Raw genomic sequence first — 22857 nt, 5'->3', positions numbered from 1 at the left:
CATTTTCATCATCTCTATTGAATTTCATCTTTCAAGATGAATCTATTAACATAAAAATTGATTTTTTTGTAGTTAGAATTAATTTGGATGAATAAATCTTTTTTCCTTGCTATTATTCGATGGTTTTCTCTCTTATTTCTCAACTACAAGTGACTAAAATATTAATAAAATAAAATTTAGAATTAAAAAATATAATCATAAGAGAATATAGACCAAATTTTCAATAAAAAAATAAATGAACCAAACTGTAATTTTTTTGCTTCTTCTAAATTGTGTAGATGAGAAGGGGCTCTATTTTTATTTATGTTAATTTTTATCTTTATTTTTCTTAACATTTTTAACAGTAACCTAGAATTTTATTTGGTAAAACTAATTTTTCATTTAGCATCGATATTTTGTATGAGAGAGTACGTAATTTGAAACAAATTTCAAAATATAAAACTATATATGACAAAATAATTTTTGAAGGCCAAATTAAGATAAAATAAAGTTCAATGACTAAAAGGGAAGGAATAAAACATTTGAGGGACAAAGAAAAGGAAAAAATTACACAATAATAAGTGGTATAAATAATGAAATGAGCTAGAGGGGATGAACAATGCACACATGCACAACGTCTGACTTGTTTGTTTTGATATATTAAGTGATAAGCCTATTGAATAGAATATGGCATTACTTAATTTATAAAAAATGTCTACATGTAACATATTTATTTGTTCCATATATATTTGAGGGGCCCGTTCAACGCATCTTGTATATCCATACATGGGGTGAAGCTATATTTTAATAGCATTAATTTAGTTACTGTTTTAAAATAAAAAATTGAGTATATAGAAATAATATTTTATATTTTTCAATATATTTAGAAATTATCGGGAAAACAAATTTATTTCTATATATTTTTCTTCATTCCTAATTAAACATATTTCTACCCATTCTATATTTATCCTTTCTCTGCCTGTGACGATGTCCAAACGACATGATTCACATGCACATCCTGCAAATTCTCTGCATTAAAGTCATGGCCATTCTTAATTGAGATCCATACAAAATGCTGAGCGAACCCTCAATTTAGTCCCTAAAATATACCCATTCTTAATTGAGATCCAAACAACACCTTGGATTAGTTAGGTCATTTTCTCAGGGCTTAGTAATATTTTCATAAAAGGTGTCTTAAAAAGAAGAGTTCTGACATAAAATTAGTGAGAATACACGGAATGACACAATCGGGAACTTTAAAAGGGTCTTGGATGTGATTGATGAATTGTTTTGTTTTAGAACTCAAATGATTATTTAAGTAATACGTCAAAGGCTAATTCGAGGCTTCTCCTAAAATCCTCGTATAAGGAAAAGGCAGGCACAGATCTGGACACACGGGGATACCCACTAGCTACACACGTGGCTTCACCCATGTCGCCGACGAGACACGCAGCAACCACGTCGAGATAAGCATCTCCTACTATATAAACGCAAGAGAGAAGCAAGGGAAGGGAAAATCATCATTTCATACGAAAACGAGGAAATAAACAAAAGCTCTCTTAACTAATCAATTGTATTCTCAGTTTTCTTGCAATCACAAAAATGTCGGAGTTGCTATGCAAGGCCAAGCAGTTTTTGGTAGAGAAGGTGACTAATGTCAAGACCCCGGAGGCTACCGTCACCGACGTGGATCTTGAAGGCGTGCACCGTGACAGCATAGACTACGGTGCAAAGGTGTCTGTCGATAACCCTTATGATGCTGCGATCCCTATTTGCGAGATTTCTTACGTTCTCAAAAGTGATGGCAGGTCCGTAATTTCAAATGTTTCTTTGCACGGTCCCAACAGATTTATCCTTTCATTGAAAAACTGTAATTTAGTTTTGTTTTTTTCAACTGACAGTTTAAGCTTCTGCGTAATTCTTGATATATTTTTTTCTTCTCGGATTACTTTTTATCTAAAATGAGTGCAATTAATATTGTTCAAAGATCGATCATGTGAGATCTGTACAAAACTATTGGATTAATGCGTAATTTGTTGAATTTCGGGTTCAGATTAATTACTCATTGCCAAATGTTCAGTGTCGTTAATTAACTCAAGAAGATGCATGATGATGCGGAATAGCTCTTAATCATTGAAATTACTTACATTTTCCAAAAGGAAGTGCGATTAATATATAAAAAAAAAGGGAAGAAAGAAAGAAAGGCAAGGGAGACATGATTCTATCTTCTTACAATGGAAGGGCATCTAATTTTAAATACAGGGGTAAATCTCGAAAAATCCTTTGATCATGAAGAATCCCCCTTGTGGATATTCCCAAGAAAATTGAGCGGCTTTTAAATTGATCTATAATTTCTTGTGTGAACGGTTATTTATCTAATAAAAAATATGTTTGAGAATGTAATAATAATTATGATTTAAAGTATTTTTTATTTTAAAATATATCAAATAATATTATTTTTATTTTTTAAAATCTATTTTTGATATTAATATATTAAAACAATCTAAAAATATATATAAAAAATTAAAATAAAAAAATTATTTTTTATAAAATACAATTTCAACCGCGTTATTAAACACACCCTAAATCATTGTACCGCTTGTATGAAAAATTCATGAATGTGGATTTTTATTTTTATTTTACATGATTTAATTTGTCCATTTGAATGTTTGGATGTTTGGATCAGGGTGATCGCATCAGGGACAATACCAGACCCTGGCTCGCTGAAAGCTAAAGACACAACAATCTTAGATGTGCCAGTGAAGGTGCCACACAGTGTACTGGTGAGCTTGGTGAAGGACATTGGTAGAGACTGGGACATAGACTACGAGTTGGAAATAGGTCTCACAATTGACCTCCCTATCGTCGGCAATTTCACCATTCCTCTCTCCTGGAAGGGTGAAGTCAAGCTGCCTACCCTCTCCGATCTGTTCTAATTCTCTCCTTTACGTTGGGTCTCGATCTGTTTTACGACTATATATGCTAAAACAAAAATAAAAGGAAATGTGTTTTAATTTGTTTCGTTCAGGTCCATGATTTTTCTTTCCGTGCTAGCTAACTGTTAGAAATTATTTACTTTCAACTCATCTCTTGAGATTCGAATATCATCGACCATAGCATAAGAAGCCGACTCATATATGAAGTGGATGAAGACGAAAATGCGTTCGAAGTTGTGGATGCCTCTCGACCGTATTTGTCACAGTTATCGTCTTCACTGTTTTTCGTGTCGAGGAGTCAAGGACCCTACGCTATCATCTAATTTCTTCTTTTTATAATTTCAAATTTAAGTGGTGTGATGGTTAATATGATCATTATCAAAGATTTATATGGTTATTATTTTTAAGATTTATAAAATTAATTAAGGTATACATAAATTATCTTTAAGTAGCATAAATCAAATATGGTAACAGTACCAGCTATATTGTCTGGCAACACTATCAACTATTTTTATTTAAAATATACTTGTTTTTGTTTTCTAAAATATTCAAATAACAATATCAACTAAATAACCTAGGAAATTGAATTTGTTTGTGAAGATTTAATCCGGAATGTTTTATAAACACTTAGAGAAACCCTTGCAAAGTTAAAACAATCAAATAACTAACCTTAACCTTTAATTAACTAAATTTATAAGGGATGAATTGAGAAAAAAAAACTGTTACCGGAAAAAAAAGAAAAAAAAAGTAAATCACTATTTCCATCCAGAGTGTTTGAAGAAACAATACACAGTGAAAATGGCATGGGAATCAGTTTTTTTTTTTTTTTATGCAGTTGCAATTGTAGTCTCCACGACCCTTTACTATGTGTCCCCATGGTTGTTGAACTAGAAATGGACCTGGCTATGCTAGCCAGGGCCCAACGAACCATGCGGTTGAATGATACTGTGGATATCAGCTCAGAAGATCTCGTCTCAAACCCAGATTTGAGTGCTGATTTGAGCTCTGGACTACAGCTTGTTGTGCTCGACATTTTGATTCGAGAAACTGGCTCTTCATAGTGATCAATCAGTGTTGTATGCCTACTGTGACACCGGGAGCGAGCGCGAATGGGATTCAAAATGCATCAGAATTTAGAAACTGGGTGGTTACTTTTTCTTTCTTTTTCCTTTTCTTTTGGTGAAATTGGTTGTTTACTTTAATTTTAGCCATGATCATTAGCCCATGGTCTATGAGAAGTTCCTCTCGATAACTTGTCATGCAGAGGAGTATTTAAGAAGTACTTTTAAGCCCAGCAATACGCTCGCCAGGCTAAAATGGGTCCTCAATTGACCTATTAAAAAAAGATTATAAATGCTCAGCCCAAACACTTACATCAAGAGTAAAACTATTGCGGATTACAATAGTATAATATTTTCATAACTCCAAATTATTATGTAAACATCCCTTATTTGCTACTCCCTTTCAACCTATAGCCATATGGGCGAACGCGAGCAGGTAAGGCCACTAGCCCCGGCTGCGGACCGCCAGAGCAGCGACGAAGAAGGAGCTTCTCGACACCATAAGAAACGAAGTAGAAAATGCTGTGTATTCATCGCGGCCATATTTGTTATACTAGTCGTAGCGACCGTTGTTATGCGTTTCACTGCCTTTCGTGTCAAGGACCCGATCATCAAAATGAACGGTGTTACGGTCACTCAGCTAGAGCTAGCCAGTGGCACAATTCCTAAGCCAGGTTTGAACGTTTCCCTAATTGCAGAATATGTATCAGTATAAAAAATCCCAACCTAGCATCATTCAAGTACAGTAACACCACCACAACTCTATTACCATGGCCAGATGGTTGGTGAGGCTAGAAACGGACCGGACCATGCCAGGGCCCGACGGGCCATGAGAATGAATGTTACCGTGGACATCATCCCAGACAGGATCATTTGAGACCCAAATTTGAATGCTGATTTTATCTCTGGGCTATTGTCCATGACCACCTACACAAGAGTTCCAGGAAGGATGAAAATAGTGACTGTCAAGGGGAATATTGTTGTGAAGAATGATTGCTTCTTTCTTTATACATAGCGTAGATGTTTGATTGTAGGAGACATCGTGGATTGTGATTCATGCATATTTATCTTCCTATATGTGAAATATGATCTCAATTTTGTTTTTGTTCGTTTCCTTTTCTCGATCCAGCCTATGATTCAATCGATTGGAATTGAGGTGATTTTTGAGCTCTTTGATATTAAACTATCTACTCCCGGGGTGAAACTTACAACTAATAAACATGGAATTTTAAAAAAAAAATTGCTTCAGTTTAATCGCGTTAGTTAGTTCCTTAATGATGCCGGCTCGTAAGAAATGAGAAACGGAAGTGTTGTTTGTTTTTCGAGTAGATTATAATTTAGTCTTTATATTTTTCTTTTTAATTTTGTATGCTAGGTCTCATGATTGTTAAATTTGATTAGAAACAAAGGATATCTAGAAGGAAAAAAACAATTAAATTGCCAAGAAAAAACAATAAAAAAACTAGATTCCAAATAAATATGAAGATATAAGAACTTGGGATTGATTTTTTAAAAAATAAAAGGAATCAAGTATTATTTCATTAAAAATATAGATCAAATAATAACTTACTCTATTTTTCTTACCAGAGTTACAAAATAATTTCTTAATTTCGTTGACTTGGCTACTCAAATAGTGGCAAGGTGTTGTTCTTCTTCCCTTTTGTTTTCGTGGGAAGCATGGTTGTTAAAATCGCGTTTCAAGTCGTAAAATCGTACGTTTTTACGAGTTAATATAGACTTTACGTGCTAAATCGTTCATAAAAATCGGAAATGAGTAAAATCGGGTCAAAAACAGTTAAAATCGTTAAAATCGGGTGAAATCGCCCAAAATCGCGATTTCACCACCGATTGAACGAGTTTGCCCGCAGGAGAACAAAATTCAGTGTAGTTGCCACGTGTCACCCGTCTATTGGCTTGAACATTTCGAAGGCAAAGTAACTGTGACTCACCGAATCACTCTTCTCTCTTCAGTCTTCTCTTCAGTGACAATGTGACATTCACAATTCAGACATTCAGTAATTAACGAAATCCCTAAATTGAAAATCCCAAATTTAACAACCAACAGTCTTCTCTCTTCAGTCTTCTCTTCACCGAATCAGTCTTCTCTCTTCAGTCTTTTCTTAATCTCTTGCAGTCTTCCTCTTAGCCAACAATCAACCACCGTCACAGCCCTCGCTCGTCCCTCATCTGCATTATTTCCATCATCGACGACGTTCTTTCCACCGGCCACTGTGAGAATCACAGTCCACACAACAACAACGGTCAACGACGTCTCTCCAGTCTTCACGAGGTAAGTTACACTGTCCGTTTATCTTGTTTCTCTAGTCTTCAAGTGGGTTTTTTTTCGTCCCTGTCCGTTTATTAGTCTCATCACTGATGTTAATGTTAGTTTGATTGAATTCACATGCTCCAACTTTGACTGCAAACATTCACTGTGAGTCTTGTTGCTTAGTCCGTTACTCTGTTTCTCTTCTCAGCGTCGGTGCTCACTGCTCAGAACAGAGTTGCTCTTCACAGTTTAATGATGTCTAATATGTTATTGAGACATGTTAATATTCAAGTGTCCATCAATTTGAGAGTATGCCTGCGAATTTTGGATTGAAATATAACCGGTGACAGTGTGTGTGTGTGTGACGGTGTCTAAATGGAGAGACTCTGTTTTTTCTTGAAATATAACCGGTGACAGTGTGTGTGTGTGTGACATTGTCTAAATGGAGAGACTCTGTTTTTTCTTACCTTGAATTTGGAATTTAGAGTGATGATTGATGATGTTGCTGCTGAGTTGTGATAATGGATTTATTGTAATTTATTTTAGAGTGCTGCTGCTGCTGAGTTGTGAATGAGTTGTGAATTGTGATTAATGGATTTATTATAATTTAGAATGATGCTGCTGCTGCTGCTGAGCTGTGATGCATGGATTTATTGTCATTTTACCGTGATTTGGGTTGTAACTTGTGATGAATGGATTTGGGTTGTTAATTGTAATTTAGAGTGTTGATTGACTGTTTTTATACTGCCTTTGCTGAGTAGTAAAGGGTTGTAACTTGTAAGTTTGTAACCTGTAATGGATAATAATATAGAAGATGGGTTGTAGTGTGTATTAAAATCAAGTTTGTAACCTGTTATAAAATGTTTGGATTGATTACAGGGCTGATTTGAATTGATTCTTGAATTGTTGAACTTATGGCATCTAGAAAAAATGCTTCTGGTAATAGGCTTGATGTTGGATGGCAGCATGGGATAGATGTTGATAAAAATTCTAGAAAAGTTTTGTGCAAGTATTGTCAAAAAATTATTAGTGGAGGTATATTTCGTTTCAAACAACATTTGGCTTGCACTCGTAAGGATGTTGAGTCATGTCAGCAAGTGCCAGAAAATGTTAAGCAGATGATTTTAGGTGTTTTGGTGAAAAATCTAGAGGCAACTGAAAAGAAAAGAAAGGCCCTTCAATATAGTGGAAATGATGTTGATGATGATGAAATAAAAGAAATTAGCTCCAAGGACAAAGGAAAGAGAGTAGCTAGTGGGAGTGGAAGTACACAAACAACTCTAAATCAATTGCTAAAAAAGGATATTAGAGAAGAAGCATGTCGACAAATTGCTAGGTTTTTCTACACTAGTGCAATTCCATTTAATTGTGTAAAAAACCCTGAGTTTATTAAAGCACTTGAAATGGTTGCAAAGCATGGGCCAGGTTTCAAGCCTCCATCCTACTATGATATTAGAGAGAAGTATTTGAAGCAAGAAGTGGATCAAACAATGAAATTGCTTGAGGAGTACAAGCTAGAATGGAAAAAAAACAGGTTGTTCAATAATGTCTGATGGATGGACAGATAAAAAAAGACGTTGTATTTGTAACTTTTTGGTTAATAGTCCTAAAGGGACAGTTTTTTTGTCATCGGTGGATACTTCTAATATGTCCAAGACTGCTGATAAGGTATTTGAGATGTTAGATGCCATTGTGGAGAGGATTGGGGAGGAAAATGTTGTCCAAGTAGTCACCGATAATGCTGCAAATTATAAGGCAGCGGGACAATTATTAATGAAAAAAAGAAAGAGTTTGTTTTGGACACCATGTGCTGCCCATTGTATTGACTTGATATTAGAAGATTTTGAGAAGAAGTTAGAGGTTCATCAAGTAACTATTGCAAAGGGGAGGAGAATCACCTCATATATTTATTCAAGAACCATTCTTATTTCTATGCTAAGGCACTTTACGAAAGGAAGGGATTTGATTAGGCCTGCTGCCACTCGGTTTGCTACTGCATATTTGACTCTAGGATGTTTGAATGATCATAAAATACAGCTGATGACTATGTTTACTTCCAACAAGTGGAATTCATGTAGGTTTGCAAGAATAGAAGAAGGGAAACGAATTCAAAATTGTGTTTTGGACAGCAGATTTTGGTATGATGTTACTATATGTATTAAGGCAGCGTTTCCTCTAATTAAAGTTCTTCGATTAGTTGATTCTGATGAGAAACCAGCTATGGGTTTTATATATAAAGCAATGGATGAAGCAAAAGAGAAGATACAAGTGAATTTTGGTTCTGTGAAAAAAAGGTATATATCTTGCTAATTTATATTTCAAATGTTGTCATCTATTAATATGAATGTTTTTCAATTGAGATATTCCTATATTGTAATGACATTTTTATTGTTTTTTTTTATATAGTTATATACCTGTATGGAATATTGTTGATGCAAGATGGGAACTTCAACTCCATAGACCTTTACATGCAGCAGCTTATTATTTGAATCCTCATTATCATTATAATCCCAATTTTAAGGTTAATGCCAACATTAAAATTGGATTATATCAATGCTTAGAAAGGATGGTGCCTAATGCAAATGAAAGATGCAAAATTGACTTACAACTTGAATCATTCAAGGATGCAAAAGGGTTGTTTGGCATTGACGCTGCCAAGACAGCAAGAGATAAAAAAACTCCAGCTCAATGGTGGGATTCTTATGGGGATGAATGTCCAGAATTACAAAGGTTTGCAATTCGAGTTCTAAGCTTGACTTGTACTTCATCTGGATGTGAGCGTAATTGGAGTGCATTTGAAATGGTGAGTTTTTTTTTGTTTTTTATTTTAAATATTGAAATATTTGATAAAAATCTTATAAATTTGAATTGTTTATTTAGGTTCATACAAAACGAAGAAATCGTTTGCACCAGAAAAAAATGAATGACTTGGTATTTGTAATGTGCAATCTGAAATTGAATGATAACCAAGTCAAAAAGCAAGCTGATGATTTTGGTATGGAAGATGATCTTTCATCTGATGATGATTGGATAACCGAGGGAGAAAAACATCCAAACTTTGATTTTCTTGGTACTATTACCAGTGCAACACGAAGACAAAATGGTAATGAGGATGAAAGTGATGAAGAAGAAATTCCTAATAATGTTGAAATGGAGAGTCATGGTATTGAAAATGATTTGGATATTCAAATTGATGATATTGGTGTTGGTACTAGTAGTAGCACTAATGTTCATAATATTGGTGTTGGTACTAGTAGTAGCACTAATGTTCATAATATTGGTGTTGGTACTAGTAGTGATACTAATAATCCTCTTGATGCTAATGATATTGATGAATGCTTGAGGAATAATGAGGAAGATGAAGGGAATGAAGCTGATTTTAGTTTACATGATACACCAGCAGATTGTTTATTTTAGGTTTGTTAATTATTAGTTAATGAAAAGTTATTTTAAATTATGTATCAGGATGACTTTTATTTGAACCATGTATTTTAAGATGTTTGAACTATGTATGAATTTTTATTTGAAACATTATTTTTAAGGTGCTTGAATTATTTATGAATTTTTATTTGAAGCATGAATTTTTTTTAATGTATTTTAAAATTCCTTACGATTTTTTTACGATTTTACGATCCGTTTTTACGATCCGAGTTTGCGTGCGGCTTTCCGTGCCGTGTTAAAATCACGATTTTAACAACCTTGGTGGGAAGAACAAGCCAGGCACGTGACTGACAGGTCCTATTTATCAACAGACCATGACAAATTATAGACGAGTTGGGGGGTTCTATCGTTAGTGTGAACGCTTGAATATTAGTTTAAGCATGCAAAGTTTGAAAACAATACGCTGCAAGGAACGTGGAAGCAATAATTTTGCAATATAAAAAGAATTATATTAATTCAAATACTTAAATTTTTAGGTTTGATAATTTTGTAATATAATTCTAGAGTCTGTTAATTAAATAATCATGAATTTAAATTTTATTTTATTTAATAAAAATTAAATATAAAATAACATGAGTCTATGTAAATTTTAAATAAAAAAAATTCACTTAATAAGATAATATGTTAAAAAATATTATAAATTATATATTATGAAATTACTGAATAATTACGATTTTTTATTTATTTTATTTGATAAAAATTAAATAAAATATAATATAAATTTATAAGATAATATATTAAAAAAATTATAAATTATATAGTAATAACTTACTGATAATTTAAGCTATTGATTCAAAAAATATGTCCATTTTCCTATGACCCATGAAATTTGTTGGCTTGTTAAACTATCAAATCACGTAATGAATGAGTACAGCAACGGCAAAAATATTCCATTTCATGTCATTTAAGAAGTGGACCCTTTTGCGATGATGACAATGGAAATAATAGTACCACTACCACCCCCAAGTAAAATCGGAGGCTATCTTGTAGACCAGGACTCGACGAGTAAAATTGTATTAGTTTTTTAACCTTAGTATTATATTTTGTTTTTGTATTTTAAATTAATTTTTTATATTTTAAAGTTATTTTAAAATATTAATATTTAAAAAAATAAAAAATATATTATTGTAACATATTTATAAATAAAAATACTTAAAAAAATAAAAACTACAAATTTCCTCGCAAAGCGCAAACATCAGTTTGTCGTTGGAGTGTCTGCTCCCGTTAAACTACGACGGATCTGACTTCTCTTTCTAGGGCTTAGCCCCCCCTTTCTAGTGGGGGTGAGATAAAAGTAAAAGCATTTGCATGGAATTCAAAAGTTTATCTAGCGATTAAATCAGAAATTCTTGTCTTAACAATATGTGGTTAGTACTGTTAATAGGCTATCTGTTAATTATAATGTCAGATCTAATAATAAAAAATGGTTGCTATGTTTTTTAAATCTTGAGATCAGACCTTAAATTTTTTTTAATATATTAAAAAAATATGGAGTATGTGATTAGTACTATTGAAATTTTTTTAAGAAAAATACTTAAACATAAATTAGAGGCGAACAAGTTCAGCAACAAAATGATTATAAGAAATATATAAGCTATTGGCAACTCCTTCGTGTCTAATTCCATGCCATAATTTTTTATTTAATTATTGTTAGATTTGACTCCGAGTCCTACTTGAAAAATAACATAAGTCATTAGAATAATTAAAATCTATCATTTTTTTTTTATAAAAATGATAATGTTTCATGTTTTTTTTAAAAAACAATTTATCTTAATATATTTGGTTTTAAATTTAATCAGATCATAGATTAATTTGTTAAACAATCTAAAATTAACTAAATCAATATCAAAATTAATTTAAATTAAAACCTGACTTGATTAATATTTTTATTACTAATGTGGTGAATAAGTTTGTGATAGGAGCTGTTTTTTAATTAATTCTCACTTGCAGATATATCAAAATAATTTTTTTTATTTTTTTAAATTTATTTTTAATATCAATATAAAAAATAAATAAATCTTAATAAATTTTTATTTAAACCGCAGTTCTAAACATGTAATTAATATACTTATCAATGCATGAAGCATGTAAATTTCTCAGACAAAATATATTTGAATACCTTTTTTTTAAATGGCTAGTCCTAGTCTTGATTTCTTTTAATGTTCACGTCTTGGATCCTAAATTCGAGGTATCCGGTCCTCCTCTCCCCGAAGATGTGACTTTTGGCCTTGTGATTTTAGCTTTATATTGGCCCCGACAGGGCATTCGAAAAGTGTTGAATTTTGCAGTGGCTACAAGAGAGTATTGAAAATTTTCGGAGTGGGAAAATCAGTCCGAAATAAAATAGGTGGAATGACTTATAAGACCTTCTTCTTTTCCTTTTTTTTCAATCCTAGACTTGGTTTGCACGTGTTGAGCTGGGAAGTCCGTCAAACACATCATACACGTGATAACAAGTTTTTTTAAAAGGTGGAAGTTTAATTATTTTTTTCTCATCTGCATTACTATTTTTTTTTTTCACTTGTAGATTCAATTGATTGAACTTCAGAACTCAACGTTGTTGAGTTATAATTAAATCCCCTACGTGGATGTGGAATCCTTCCACATGATGGAAATGAAGAGTGTATCATTATAACAAAAAATTAAAAGTCCTTGCTAAAAAAAAATTAGTATGAAAACTATATTTATCTATTTTTTTTATTTTTCTATTACTTAAGGATGATATGAAAATGCAATGAAATAAAATAAGATAACCATATGGTCATTATTTTTCTTTTGCAATTGGATCCATATAATTATTCCCTCGCTATGTACTTTTGATTAGTGTGATTTTTACATGAAAACTATTTTATTTTTAAATTCTATTCGGGCATTTTTCAAACAAAAACACAGGAGTGAGAACTTCCAAGCTGCTTGCTTTGAAACTGTTTGAGAACGCGGTGTAAATTATGTTTTTCAAAAATTTATTTTTTTTAAAAAAATTAATATAATTTATATATTTTAAATCGTTTTAATGTGTTGATGTCAAAAATAATTTTTTAAAAATAAAAAAAATATTATTGACATATATTTCGATCCAAAAAATTATTTAAAAAGTAATCGCTATCACACTGCCAAATATATTTAGAATGTGTTTGGGAACGCGGTGCAAACCGCGTTCTCAAAAAATTCAAAATTTTTTTTTTTGCTAAAATTTAATATGATTTATATGTTTTGGATCATTTTGATGTAATGATATCAAAAATGATTTTTAAAAAATAAAAAACATCATTGGCATGTATTTCGACATAAAAAATTATTTGAAAAGCAACCGGTACCACACTCCCACACATTTTTAGGGAGCATTTGGGAACGCGGCTGCGGCTGCATTCCCAAAAAATTTGAAATTTTTTTTTTTTTGCTAAAATTTAATATGGTTTGTACGTTTTGGATCGTTTTGATGTGCTGATATCAAAAATAATTTTTAAAAAATAAAAAAACATCATTGACATGTATTTTAGCACAAAAACTTATTTGAAAAACATTTACAACCACACTGCCAAATACACTCTAAATGTATACTCTGTCGTTGCATATGGGCTTTGCTTAGAAACCAGTGAACATGGAAAACTTGAGAAGAGATCCACTTGGCCGAAACGCTCTCGCTTCTCTTTCACATGGGGATCAGCATGACAAGGTGCCACCATTTCCGCATAAGATAAGCTGGCATGTTGGGTCAAAGACCGAATATTTAAATCCCCCCTTTCCCGTTCTGATAGATAGCGGCTCCGAGAGCGCGGAAAGGAAAATCCACAGACCTTTCTGGCTTTTTTTAATTGTTGAAAGGTTCCTGGAGGCTTCCAAGTTCTAGCTTATCATAGATTTCGTTACTTCCAATATCCGCGATCACAGTTGGTGGGGAGTGGGAGACGGCGACGCACTGGACTTTGGAAATGGGCGGTATGGGAATATAAAACAAAGGGAAAAGGAAAACAGGGCTTCGATATCAATTGTAACCGAGAGTTCAATATTAAAATATTTATCATTCTCGAGACAGCATCAAGAGTTCGGTTCCAGGACAGAATTAAAAAAACACTTGGTGTTAGTTCAGCGAGTAGATCTGCTTAACGTGATCTCACGCAATTTGACTTTGGAACTAGATAGTGCCGCGCTGGTGGTGGGACTAGCTAAGTTTTACTCTATATATATATATAAAAAAACAATGTTAATGCGATCCAAACATTTATAAAATAGATAAAAAGTTTAAGCCTGAAGTTAGTGACTTAATTATATTTAATAATTTTAATTAGTTTAAATAATATAAATAAAAATATAACAACAATATATAAACTGACAAAAAAATAACAATTAAAATAAATTGACTAGAGCTCGTTCAAGTTAACATGCCAAATCTGTAATCTGGTTATGCTATCGAGATAGCCTCGTCAAAAATAATATGAATAAAATTATGAAATTCAATTATTAAACAATCTAATATTGAAAAGTAAAACTAAAAAAAATTACAAAAAAAAAAAATATTTGAGTTAACTTGGGTTAATCTGCTAACCTTGAAACCATATGATAACCCCTTGGAAAGAAAATTAAAAAGGAAAAACAAGAAGAACAATTCCTGATAAATCAAATGTTGAATGATAAAATTACAAAATAACAATTAAAAAAAGACCTAAAAGGGACTAAAGTTAACTCGTGTTAACTTTCAAAACTTCTGACCCTGGTCAGGAACCCGGGACTAGCCTCGTATAAAGCAAATTCTAAAAAATAACTAAGCAAACTTCTAAATCAAAAAAATGTCGAGGAATAAAACTCAAAAAACACAATAAAAAATTCAAAACAAAAGAAATAACAATTAAAACAGCGAGACTAAATATAATATAAAAATAATTTTAAATAAAATACCGATGGATGAAATTTGATAAGAAAAATGATATAAAAAAATTAAATCAATTAGGAAAATGATAAATAAACATCAATAAAAAGAACAAAATCAAATTTGATATAAAAATTAAATGGCACCAAATAATGAATGATGGGATTAAAGAAAAAAATCAATAAAATAAAATAAAATAAATAGAAATTAAAAGAATGAGGATCAAATTTGATATAAAAAACAAATAAAAAATATCTTTTTTTTTTGCGAGGAGTAGAAAAAAGTTCACTAGAACTCAACCACTGCGCCACCGTGTAAACACGTTACACCACAAAAAAGATGACAACCGAACGCTTCTAATGCAGCCATAGAAGGTGGTGGCAGTAAGTGTTCGAAGGTGGGATAACGCCTCACACAATGCCATAAGATCGTATATGTTGTCCACTCGCTAGCGTATGTGTTGTACATACTAACCACTTTTTATTTTTAACTAATATTTATATTTATCAAAAGATCAAATCATTCCCGATTTACCTGATAATAACTGAAAAGGCAGTTTGAAATGATAAAAAAAAACCCATGAATAATAGCTTGAAAAAATTTGCTTTTAAGGTGATTTAAACTTTATATTGTGTTTTTAAAATATAAAATGATTGAATTATCCTTTAACATTGTTTTGAAAAATTTTATTCTCGGGAGAAATAAAGTGTTTATATCGTGTATTGAAAAGGTTAAAATGTTTCTTTATCAACGTTATAATGACTAATAAACTTTGTTGGAAGATAAGATTGTTTTAGCACAGTAGAAAGTTAACTTCTTTTTTATTTACTGGAAGAGAAATGATACCCATTCTATTACCACGGTGAACAGTGATATGTATTACAGAAAACAATGAATTCTCCATGGCTTTCAATATTACTACTCACGCTCGAGGAATTATAGAAGAGGAGGAAAGATCGTCCTTTTTATCTATTTTCTTAGCAAGCCCTCATGCAATTCAGTCTAAAACAATTCAGATGGCATCCCTGCTAAAATCCTCAAATATTTTCTTCTAATGGAAAAGCAAGGAAGTGTCAAATCTGGTTCCCAAGATTCCCATGGTCATAAAGTTTTCAAACGCAGCCAAAATATTCTCACATGCTGGAATGTACCAAGAAACTTCACATCAGCTTGTAACCTTAACAACCCAATTCACAGATTTGTTAGCAGTTCAACACAGAACCAGTACTCATGAATCTCTCCACTAGGAAGAAAAGAAAAGAAAAAAAACCCTAATTTCCTAGCAAAAGCAAGGCCCGAAGCCCATGATTTTCCCACTTCACACGTACTAAATGCCCCTCTCTGTTTCCAAACCCTGTATTAAATGCAGCAGCTGGAAAATCCACCCACCTTCCGCAAAAACAATCTCCCCTAATCCCCATACCTTTCTCTTTTCTCGCCCCTCAAATGGACTCCCACTCCCTCTTTAAACCCAAATGTCCACCCCCACCACCACAATCCCCTCCACTATCTCCGCCACCTCCCCTCCTCCCCCTGCTAATTACCTCACCAACCTTGGCCTTGGCTATTCTATAGCCATAGCCCTTTTCTTTCTCGTACTTCTCTCCACTATCCTCCTTGCTTCTTACATATGTTGTCGCACCACCCGCCATCGTTCTCGTAACTCTAACAACAACAACAACAATAATTATGCAAACTCTACAGCTGATGGCATAATACTTCCTCGCATTATTTTCGTTGCCGAAGATGACGAAGAACAAGAACGTGATTTAGAAAGTGCCGCTTTAGGTCTCAACCAGGCTGTTATCAACTCGTACCCGAAATTCCAGTTTAATAAAGATGGTGGGTTCAGTGAAAGAACCAATAATTTTTGTAATACTTGCTCGATCTGTTTGTGCGAGTATAAAGATTTGGAGATGTTAAGAATGATGCCTGATTGTAGGCATTATTTTCACTTGCTTTGTCTTGATGCCTGGCTTAAGCTTAATGGGTCGTGTCCCGTTTGTCGGAACTCACCGTTGCCTACTCCGCTTTCGACACCGTTGTCGGAGGTTGTGCCTTTGTCGCAGTACGCAGCGGATCGGAGGAGGAGGTGACTTTGGTTTGATGTGGTTTGGGTGTGGACCGTGTAGTGTTGGGTTGTGTTTGGAAATGGAGAACTGTAAATTTTTGGGTTTTGAAAAGGCAGCAGGGGAATTGGATTTACTGATTTGTGATTTTGGATTGTTCTAAAATGAAACGTCTGGAAAATCATTTGACCAGGAGCTTTTTTTTTTTTTTTTGCCAATGAAGTCTAAGAATTGGAGTGTTATTTTTGTTTGTTTCCTTTGAATTTTACCTTTACTGTAACAATGATTGACTTTTTCATCGATTGCAAGATGTTTCTGATTCTTTTTCTTTGTCTTGTTCTATTCAACTTCTGTTTGGTTGTTCTACTCACATTCCTTGCAAAAGCAATATCTGAGACTTTCTAGCTCAATAAAGTATTCTTTCTGATTTTCTTCCTAGATTGCTTTTGCAGTTTCAGACACCCTAAACTTCAATTTTTTAAGCACAGATCTTCGTTGCCTTTTGCATCGGTGCTTCTTTCTTCATTCCTTTCCTTTTTATTTCTCGATGATTCACGAGTCATTCACATAATCACATGGATGTGCAAGAATCTCGTAGTCCTTCCATGATCGTAGCCATATGAAGGAAATTTCATATTCAGGATATACATATAAGAAAGAGAAGTACATGTATCCCGCAACCATTTTAGGTGTGCTTAGAGCGTAGTTATGCTTATAGTTATAGTTTTCCAAGTACAAAGCGAACCAATTCTTGTCCTCCACACCTACCTACGTGTCTTGCTGCTTCTATTTTTTAGTTTAAGTTGAGACTCTCGTTGTTGCCAACTGTAACTGATTCTACGATTGTGCATTGGACCATTTCTCTTCAGAACCTTGCTTTATCTTGCAAGCGTTGCAGTGAATACGTTTTTGCGAGAAAATTGGAGGCTTTAAGGAAACGAGATTGACCACGTAATGTACAAAGTGTAAATTCTACAACTTCTTATTGGTATTTTTCATTCTTGGTGTTCTAGCTGCTTTTTTTTTTTATCTCTATCGCTACTCTGTCTAAATTCTGCTCTATCAGATCTCTTTTTATTTCTAATACCTCTGCAGTCATGTGCGGAGTTCAGAGTGAAGTAGTAATAGCTGCTGAAACTATTGTTAAAAAGATCCACAAAGAAATGAATGAGATGAGAGATTTGTCAATAAACTCATCGGCAGAAACCCTCGTGTCAAGATACAGTGTTTTTCTTACTGGAATTATGGGGCTTATTGAGTCATGAAAGACAACAGGAAATGCTCCGGAAAACAGTGAATCGGAGCTGTCCATACTCTAGTAAGACAGCAACGGTTGGATGAAGTTGTTGAGTTTTTTTCTAATGAAGAGATTCGCAAATATGCAAGGATCAAACACAATCGTTTAGATAAACAGAAATGGAACGTTCACGAGCATTGGCCATGCTTGTTTTGCAACGAAGAAAGATTTTGAAGAGTACATGGATATTATGGTTCATGGACGCGATCCATTACCGAGGAGGAGGTGCTTCGCAAGGTGCTCGCAGCTATACAGCAAGCCATTACCCATAAATGAGTCCGTGTGGAAGCTACCTGACAATTGAAAAGTCCGATGGAGCCAGTACAGATGCAAAAACTTCACTTGCCTTGCTAGGGCCTTGATAACCAATACAACTCGCAAGGGATTCTTTAAGTGTGCAGATTGCTTCAATCTCTCGGGCCAGGAAACGCCAAGATGGATCAAGCAGGCAGAACCTGATCCGGAGATGAATCTTATAGCAGATTTTCTGACAACTGAAGTTCTTGACATCAAGCGAGGTGAGATCAGAATCGGATTGGATTTCAGTGCAGGAACTGGGACTTTTGCAGCATGAATGAGAGTTCAATGTCCTAATAGTCTCAGCAACTATTAATCTTGGTGCAGCTTTTAATGAAATGGTTGCTCTTCGAGGACTTGTACCTCCTGACTATAAATCAACGGACTCCATTCCATGATAATACTCTGGATCTGTGACACACAGATAGATGGATAGATTTTGTGCTCTTAGATTTTATATTGTGGTTGGAATAGAGTTCTGAGTCCAGGAGGGTTCGTTATGGATTGACAGCCTTTTCTGTTTGAAGGAAGATTTGGATGATTATTTGGAAGCCTTTAAGATGCCAAGGAATGGGAAGAATAAGAGGATAGCTGTTCCAAAACTGAACAAGAATGGCCGACATGTGTTCTTTTCTGCTGTGCCAGAGAAGCCGCTGAGACCGATTCGTTACCAACACATGCCAAAGCCGATACTCTTTTTGGTTTCTGACTCGGGATCTCCAATTTCCTTGGCCTCCACGTCCTTGCGCTCCATTCGCTTTAATTGATGATATGTTAGGACATTACATTCATGTTTTTCCGGTTAATTTAGTTATCTTTACATTTCACAGTCCTATATGGTTGATATCTGCACATTTGAAAGCCATTGTAGTCCGTAGGAGATACAGGTCCTCACACTTCGATACATCTAATTTCTTGCCTTCTTTTCTATACAGTGGGCCAGATATCATAAACATAGCTCTAACTTTACGACTTATAAACCCAAATTTAATATGCTAAAAAAACACTCTTAAAGGATCTTATTTAATGTATTCAGGCACAACAACTCTGTGGGCTCGCTTTAGATAGCAGGTTTGAGCTCTTTTTTTAACTTTTAATGGGCTGAAGCTCAACTCTCTATTAAATTGGTATTTTAGGATTTTATATTGATTCATAGTATAATAAAATTTAAAATATTACAATGATAAAATTATATTTTAGCTTCTCTCTACATAAAAATACATTATGAGTTTCAAAACTTAAAATTCAAATTCTTTTATTTATAACATATATATATTTTCAAAGTCTTATTTTTTTCAAAAAATATGTATTTCTTTATACATTATGGTATCCTCTTAAAACCCAGAAAGGTGCAAGTTTTATAGTAAATTCTATTTTGATTGCTCATTTATATTTCCTTTACCAAATTATATTCACAATCTTGCACGCTCACCTTTTATTAATTGATTTATCTTTTAAAATCACACAAAAATACAATATAGAAAATGTGATTTTGAGTACCTACACTTGTCTGATTTTTACAATTAAGTACCGGTCTTTAATTTTCTTCAAGTATTTATTTGATTTATTTCCCGCACAATAAAGTATTTGAGTGAATGCATGTTAGTCGACTGCTAACGTGAACGTCAAGGCGATGATATGAACATTCACACATTAAATAACAATTATTAAATGTGAAGACTCTGTTTTTTTTACGTGCTTGAGATATTATTAAATTAACGAATCATGCAATGAACAATGTGAAACTAAAAGTAAATGATGTTATACCTAAACTAGAAGTGATGATGCATATCATTTCTCTTATAATGTTTGGTTTGGAGATGTAATGATTTTTTTAAAAAAATATAATACATTTTAAGTATAAATTACACTTTTAAAAGCTATAAAAACATATTTTTTACTCAAAAAAACACAAGTTATCTCTTATCCAAACACTCTCTAAACATTTACCTGGACAGCGAGCACTTTATTACGTGAAATAAAAAGATCAGACAACTAATTTAATAGAATTAAATACTAGATGCTCAGTTGTAAAAATCAGATAAACTTTAGTCATTTAAAATCGCTTTATCCTAATACAATGCAAAACAGCACAAATAATTGACGATCTTCCATATTTCATAGATTGACCGATTAAATTGCTCTTTGCTTTACTTGTGATTTTTTTTTTGGATTTTATTCCTGGGATACAAGCTCGGAGAATCAAAAGAAAAAAAAAGAGACAAATCTATTTAACCATCGTAGCATTAGCCGCATTTTGGTTCGATAGTCACCTTTTTTCCAGGTGTAAGGCTTCTTCATTGCAGAAATGCCCCCAGTTGCCATCTCCAGCTTTCGGCCGAGGGGAGGCGACTCATAAGGTTCAACATTCTATCTTTTCATTTGATTTGGACCTGATAAGTCCCTCAGTTGCAGGCCGAGGATCCCCACTTGCACAGTTACAGTAGCCCATCTTTGTGCCATTTCTCGTATCATATAAAAATAAAAATAAAAATAAAAATATTAATTTAGTTTTCAATGCTTTTTTTTCGATTGCATTTTTTGTAGCCAAAATAATTTTTTGGCTGGTTTCTTCATTATAATTTACCATGGAAAGAAACGATAAAAAAAAAGATCAAAGTGTAAAATCTAATAGAATACAATGTCCGATGTGAAAATCACGTGAACAAGTTCTTTAGGAAACACCCACTTTTCTCTTTCCTACATCACAAGTTCTTTTGTGTTTGGAATTTTGATTTTGATCTTTAACTTTTTGTGTTTAAAAGACGAGAGAGAAAGCTTAGAAAAGAAGAGAACGTTGTCAGCTGATCATGTTTGACCATGAAAAAAATTATTATTTTTAATGTTAATAAATTACATTTAATGAGAGAAGTTTTGTTGAGATGATTTTTTACCTTCATTTTACCATAAAAAAATAGATTAGGATTGAAAGAGATTTTTCCTTTCGATTTGATGTTGTGTTTTTGACATATTTTTGGTGTTTTGAGTTGGTTTACTAATTTATTGATGCTATAAGAATATTTATTAAATGATTTTAGATGAAAATAAATTAATTTTTTTTATATATTCAGAGTATTATGATTTAGCTATAAATTTTAATATTTAAAGATATAAAATTACACTGTAAATTATATCCTCGGGTTTTAAATACATAAAATAAATATAATCCTAAAATTATATTTCTATTAAATGATGATTTTATCTGAGGATAATTTTATGGTGAAGTCTAAACACCCTTCAATTTAAGATATAACTCTATTATCCCACGTCTTGCATGTCATGATTTTTATTATTTTTTTATTCTAAAATATTTATAAATATCACCATCCATCAAGAATGAAGTGACAACTACCATTAACAACAAACCTACGTGTTCTATATCACCTAATTCACCACTGATATACAAAATTCTTGGTCACAGCCTCTCTTTTTTTTTTTAATTGCGCTAACAATCTCAAGCACCAGAAAATATCTTTTCCATGGGACACTGTCACTAACCTATTTTCATAAGCTAATTTATTATTAGTTGTGAAAAAGCTTAAATTTATCTGAAGTTTTTCAGAGACTTTATTAGTTGTACAGTTTAATTATCAGAGTCCGATAAACAATCAAGTTCAATAGTCAAATCATAGAAAAAGAATCAGCAGCAATCGGCTTGATAAAGCAGCCAAGGCTTACCCTTTTTTTTCAGAAGGAAAAAAGAAAGAAAGAAAAGAAAGCCACTTATTTTCAATTCAAAGAGACAATGCATAATTACGGATGTAAATGGGTAATATAGATCGAGTTTTGTAATATTTATATGAATTTAAGATTTTTATCTTAACTCAATTTATTATAAATTAAATTCAACTTAATCAATTTTTAGATATTTATAAGATACCTGTCGAGCATCCCAAATCATAATTTTCTTATATTAATTCAATAATAAATAAAAACAAAGAATCTTATGAAAAATCAAATTACATCCGGTCCAATTAATTATACAAGATAATTCATCTCAACTCAGAATAGAGAAAAGGCATGCTAGAGAAACAAATTACACAAAAAAAATCATTTCAACCACTAAATAAGAAAACACACATTAAAGAAAACCAAATCCTCCTTGATTTTCAAAATATATTTTTATTTAAAAATATATTTAAAAAAAAGAATAATAAAGAGAGAAGAAACGGCTAGAGAGGTAAGATGGTGACATGTGAAATAAGACCAAAATTTTAATTTATATATACTTGATAAAAAAGTGATTTTTCCAATTTCCAAACTCTGAAATATATTTTATATTAATTTGATTCGGGTTGAGCTCAAATAGGGTTTTAGATGAGGTTCAGCAGTATTTATATTATATTCACACCTGATTTTTTCACTTCAAGTTACTACATGAACTTGAACCGAATCCAAACAAGTAAGTTACAATTTATTAAGATAAAATTATCATTCCCTTGCGTCAGCAGGAAGCTAAAATCTTTTTTTTTTCATCGAAAAAAAACACCTATTATATTTTTCTATAAAGAACGCACGTTAGGCCAACGTGGAGCCCACTCTGATTTTCAGTCTGCCTGACCACCAAAAAGTAGCAGCCGTCCATTCCCGGATCACAGTCTCTTTAACTGCCACGTGTCACTGCCTTTTCAAACATCCCAT

General features: G+C 32.8%; 2 protein-coding genes and 3 pseudogenes across 2 annotated transcripts; all 5 read left to right on the top strand.

Moving 5' to 3' along the window:
* The first annotated feature begins 1334 nt into the window (after positions 1-1334).
* On the top strand, positions 1335-3006 carry LOC133683115 (late embryogenesis abundant protein Lea14-A-like). Its single transcript, XM_062106639.1, has 2 exons — positions 1335-1787; positions 2666-3006. Exons 1-2 carry the CDS (start codon positions 1582-1584, stop codon positions 2913-2915), a joined length of 456 nt encoding a protein of 151 aa, XP_061962623.1. The 5' UTR covers positions 1335-1581; the 3' UTR covers positions 2916-3006.
* An 802-nt stretch (positions 3007-3808) lies between these two features.
* LOC133682999 (uncharacterized) lies at positions 3809-4995 on the top strand (annotated as a pseudogene).
* Positions 4996-7159: 2164 nt separating this feature from the next.
* On the top strand, positions 7160-9715 carry LOC133682998 (uncharacterized; annotated as a pseudogene).
* A 5809-nt stretch (positions 9716-15524) lies between these two features.
* Positions 15525-16952, top strand: LOC133683188 (RING-H2 finger protein ATL67-like). Its single transcript, XM_062106729.1, has one exon. It carries the CDS (start codon positions 16029-16031, stop codon positions 16647-16649), a length of 621 nt encoding a protein of 206 aa, XP_061962713.1. The 5' UTR covers positions 15525-16028; the 3' UTR covers positions 16650-16952.
* Positions 16953-17087: 135 nt separating this feature from the next.
* On the top strand, positions 17088-19051 carry LOC133683187 (probable methyltransferase At1g29790; annotated as a pseudogene).
* The last annotated feature ends 3806 nt before the right edge of the window (positions 19052-22857 follow it).

Source organism: Populus nigra, chromosome 2 (genome assembly GCF_951802175.1).
Source record: "Populus nigra chromosome 2, ddPopNigr1.1, whole genome shotgun sequence".
Lineage (NCBI taxonomy): Eukaryota > Viridiplantae > Streptophyta > Magnoliopsida > Malpighiales > Salicaceae > Populus > Populus nigra.
The sequence above is the reverse complement of the archived record's forward strand: the minus strand, read 5'-3'. Positions and strand labels throughout refer to the sequence as shown.

What these genes read in the sequence shown, in the direction of transcription:
- LOC133683115 (XM_062106639.1), top strand. Translation starts at nt 1,582, where the DNA reads ATGTCGGAGTTGCTATGCAAGGCCAAGCAGTTTTTGGTAGAGAAGGTG. An exon ending in GTTCTCAAAAGTGATGGCAG is followed by an intron (nt 1,788 to 2,665) that starts GTCCGTAATTTC and finishes TGTTTGGATCAG; the next exon opens with GGTGATCGCATCAGGGACAA.
- LOC133683188 (XM_062106729.1), top strand. Translation starts at nt 16,029, where the DNA reads ATGTCCACCCCCACCACCACAATCCCCTCCACTATCTCCGCCACCTCC.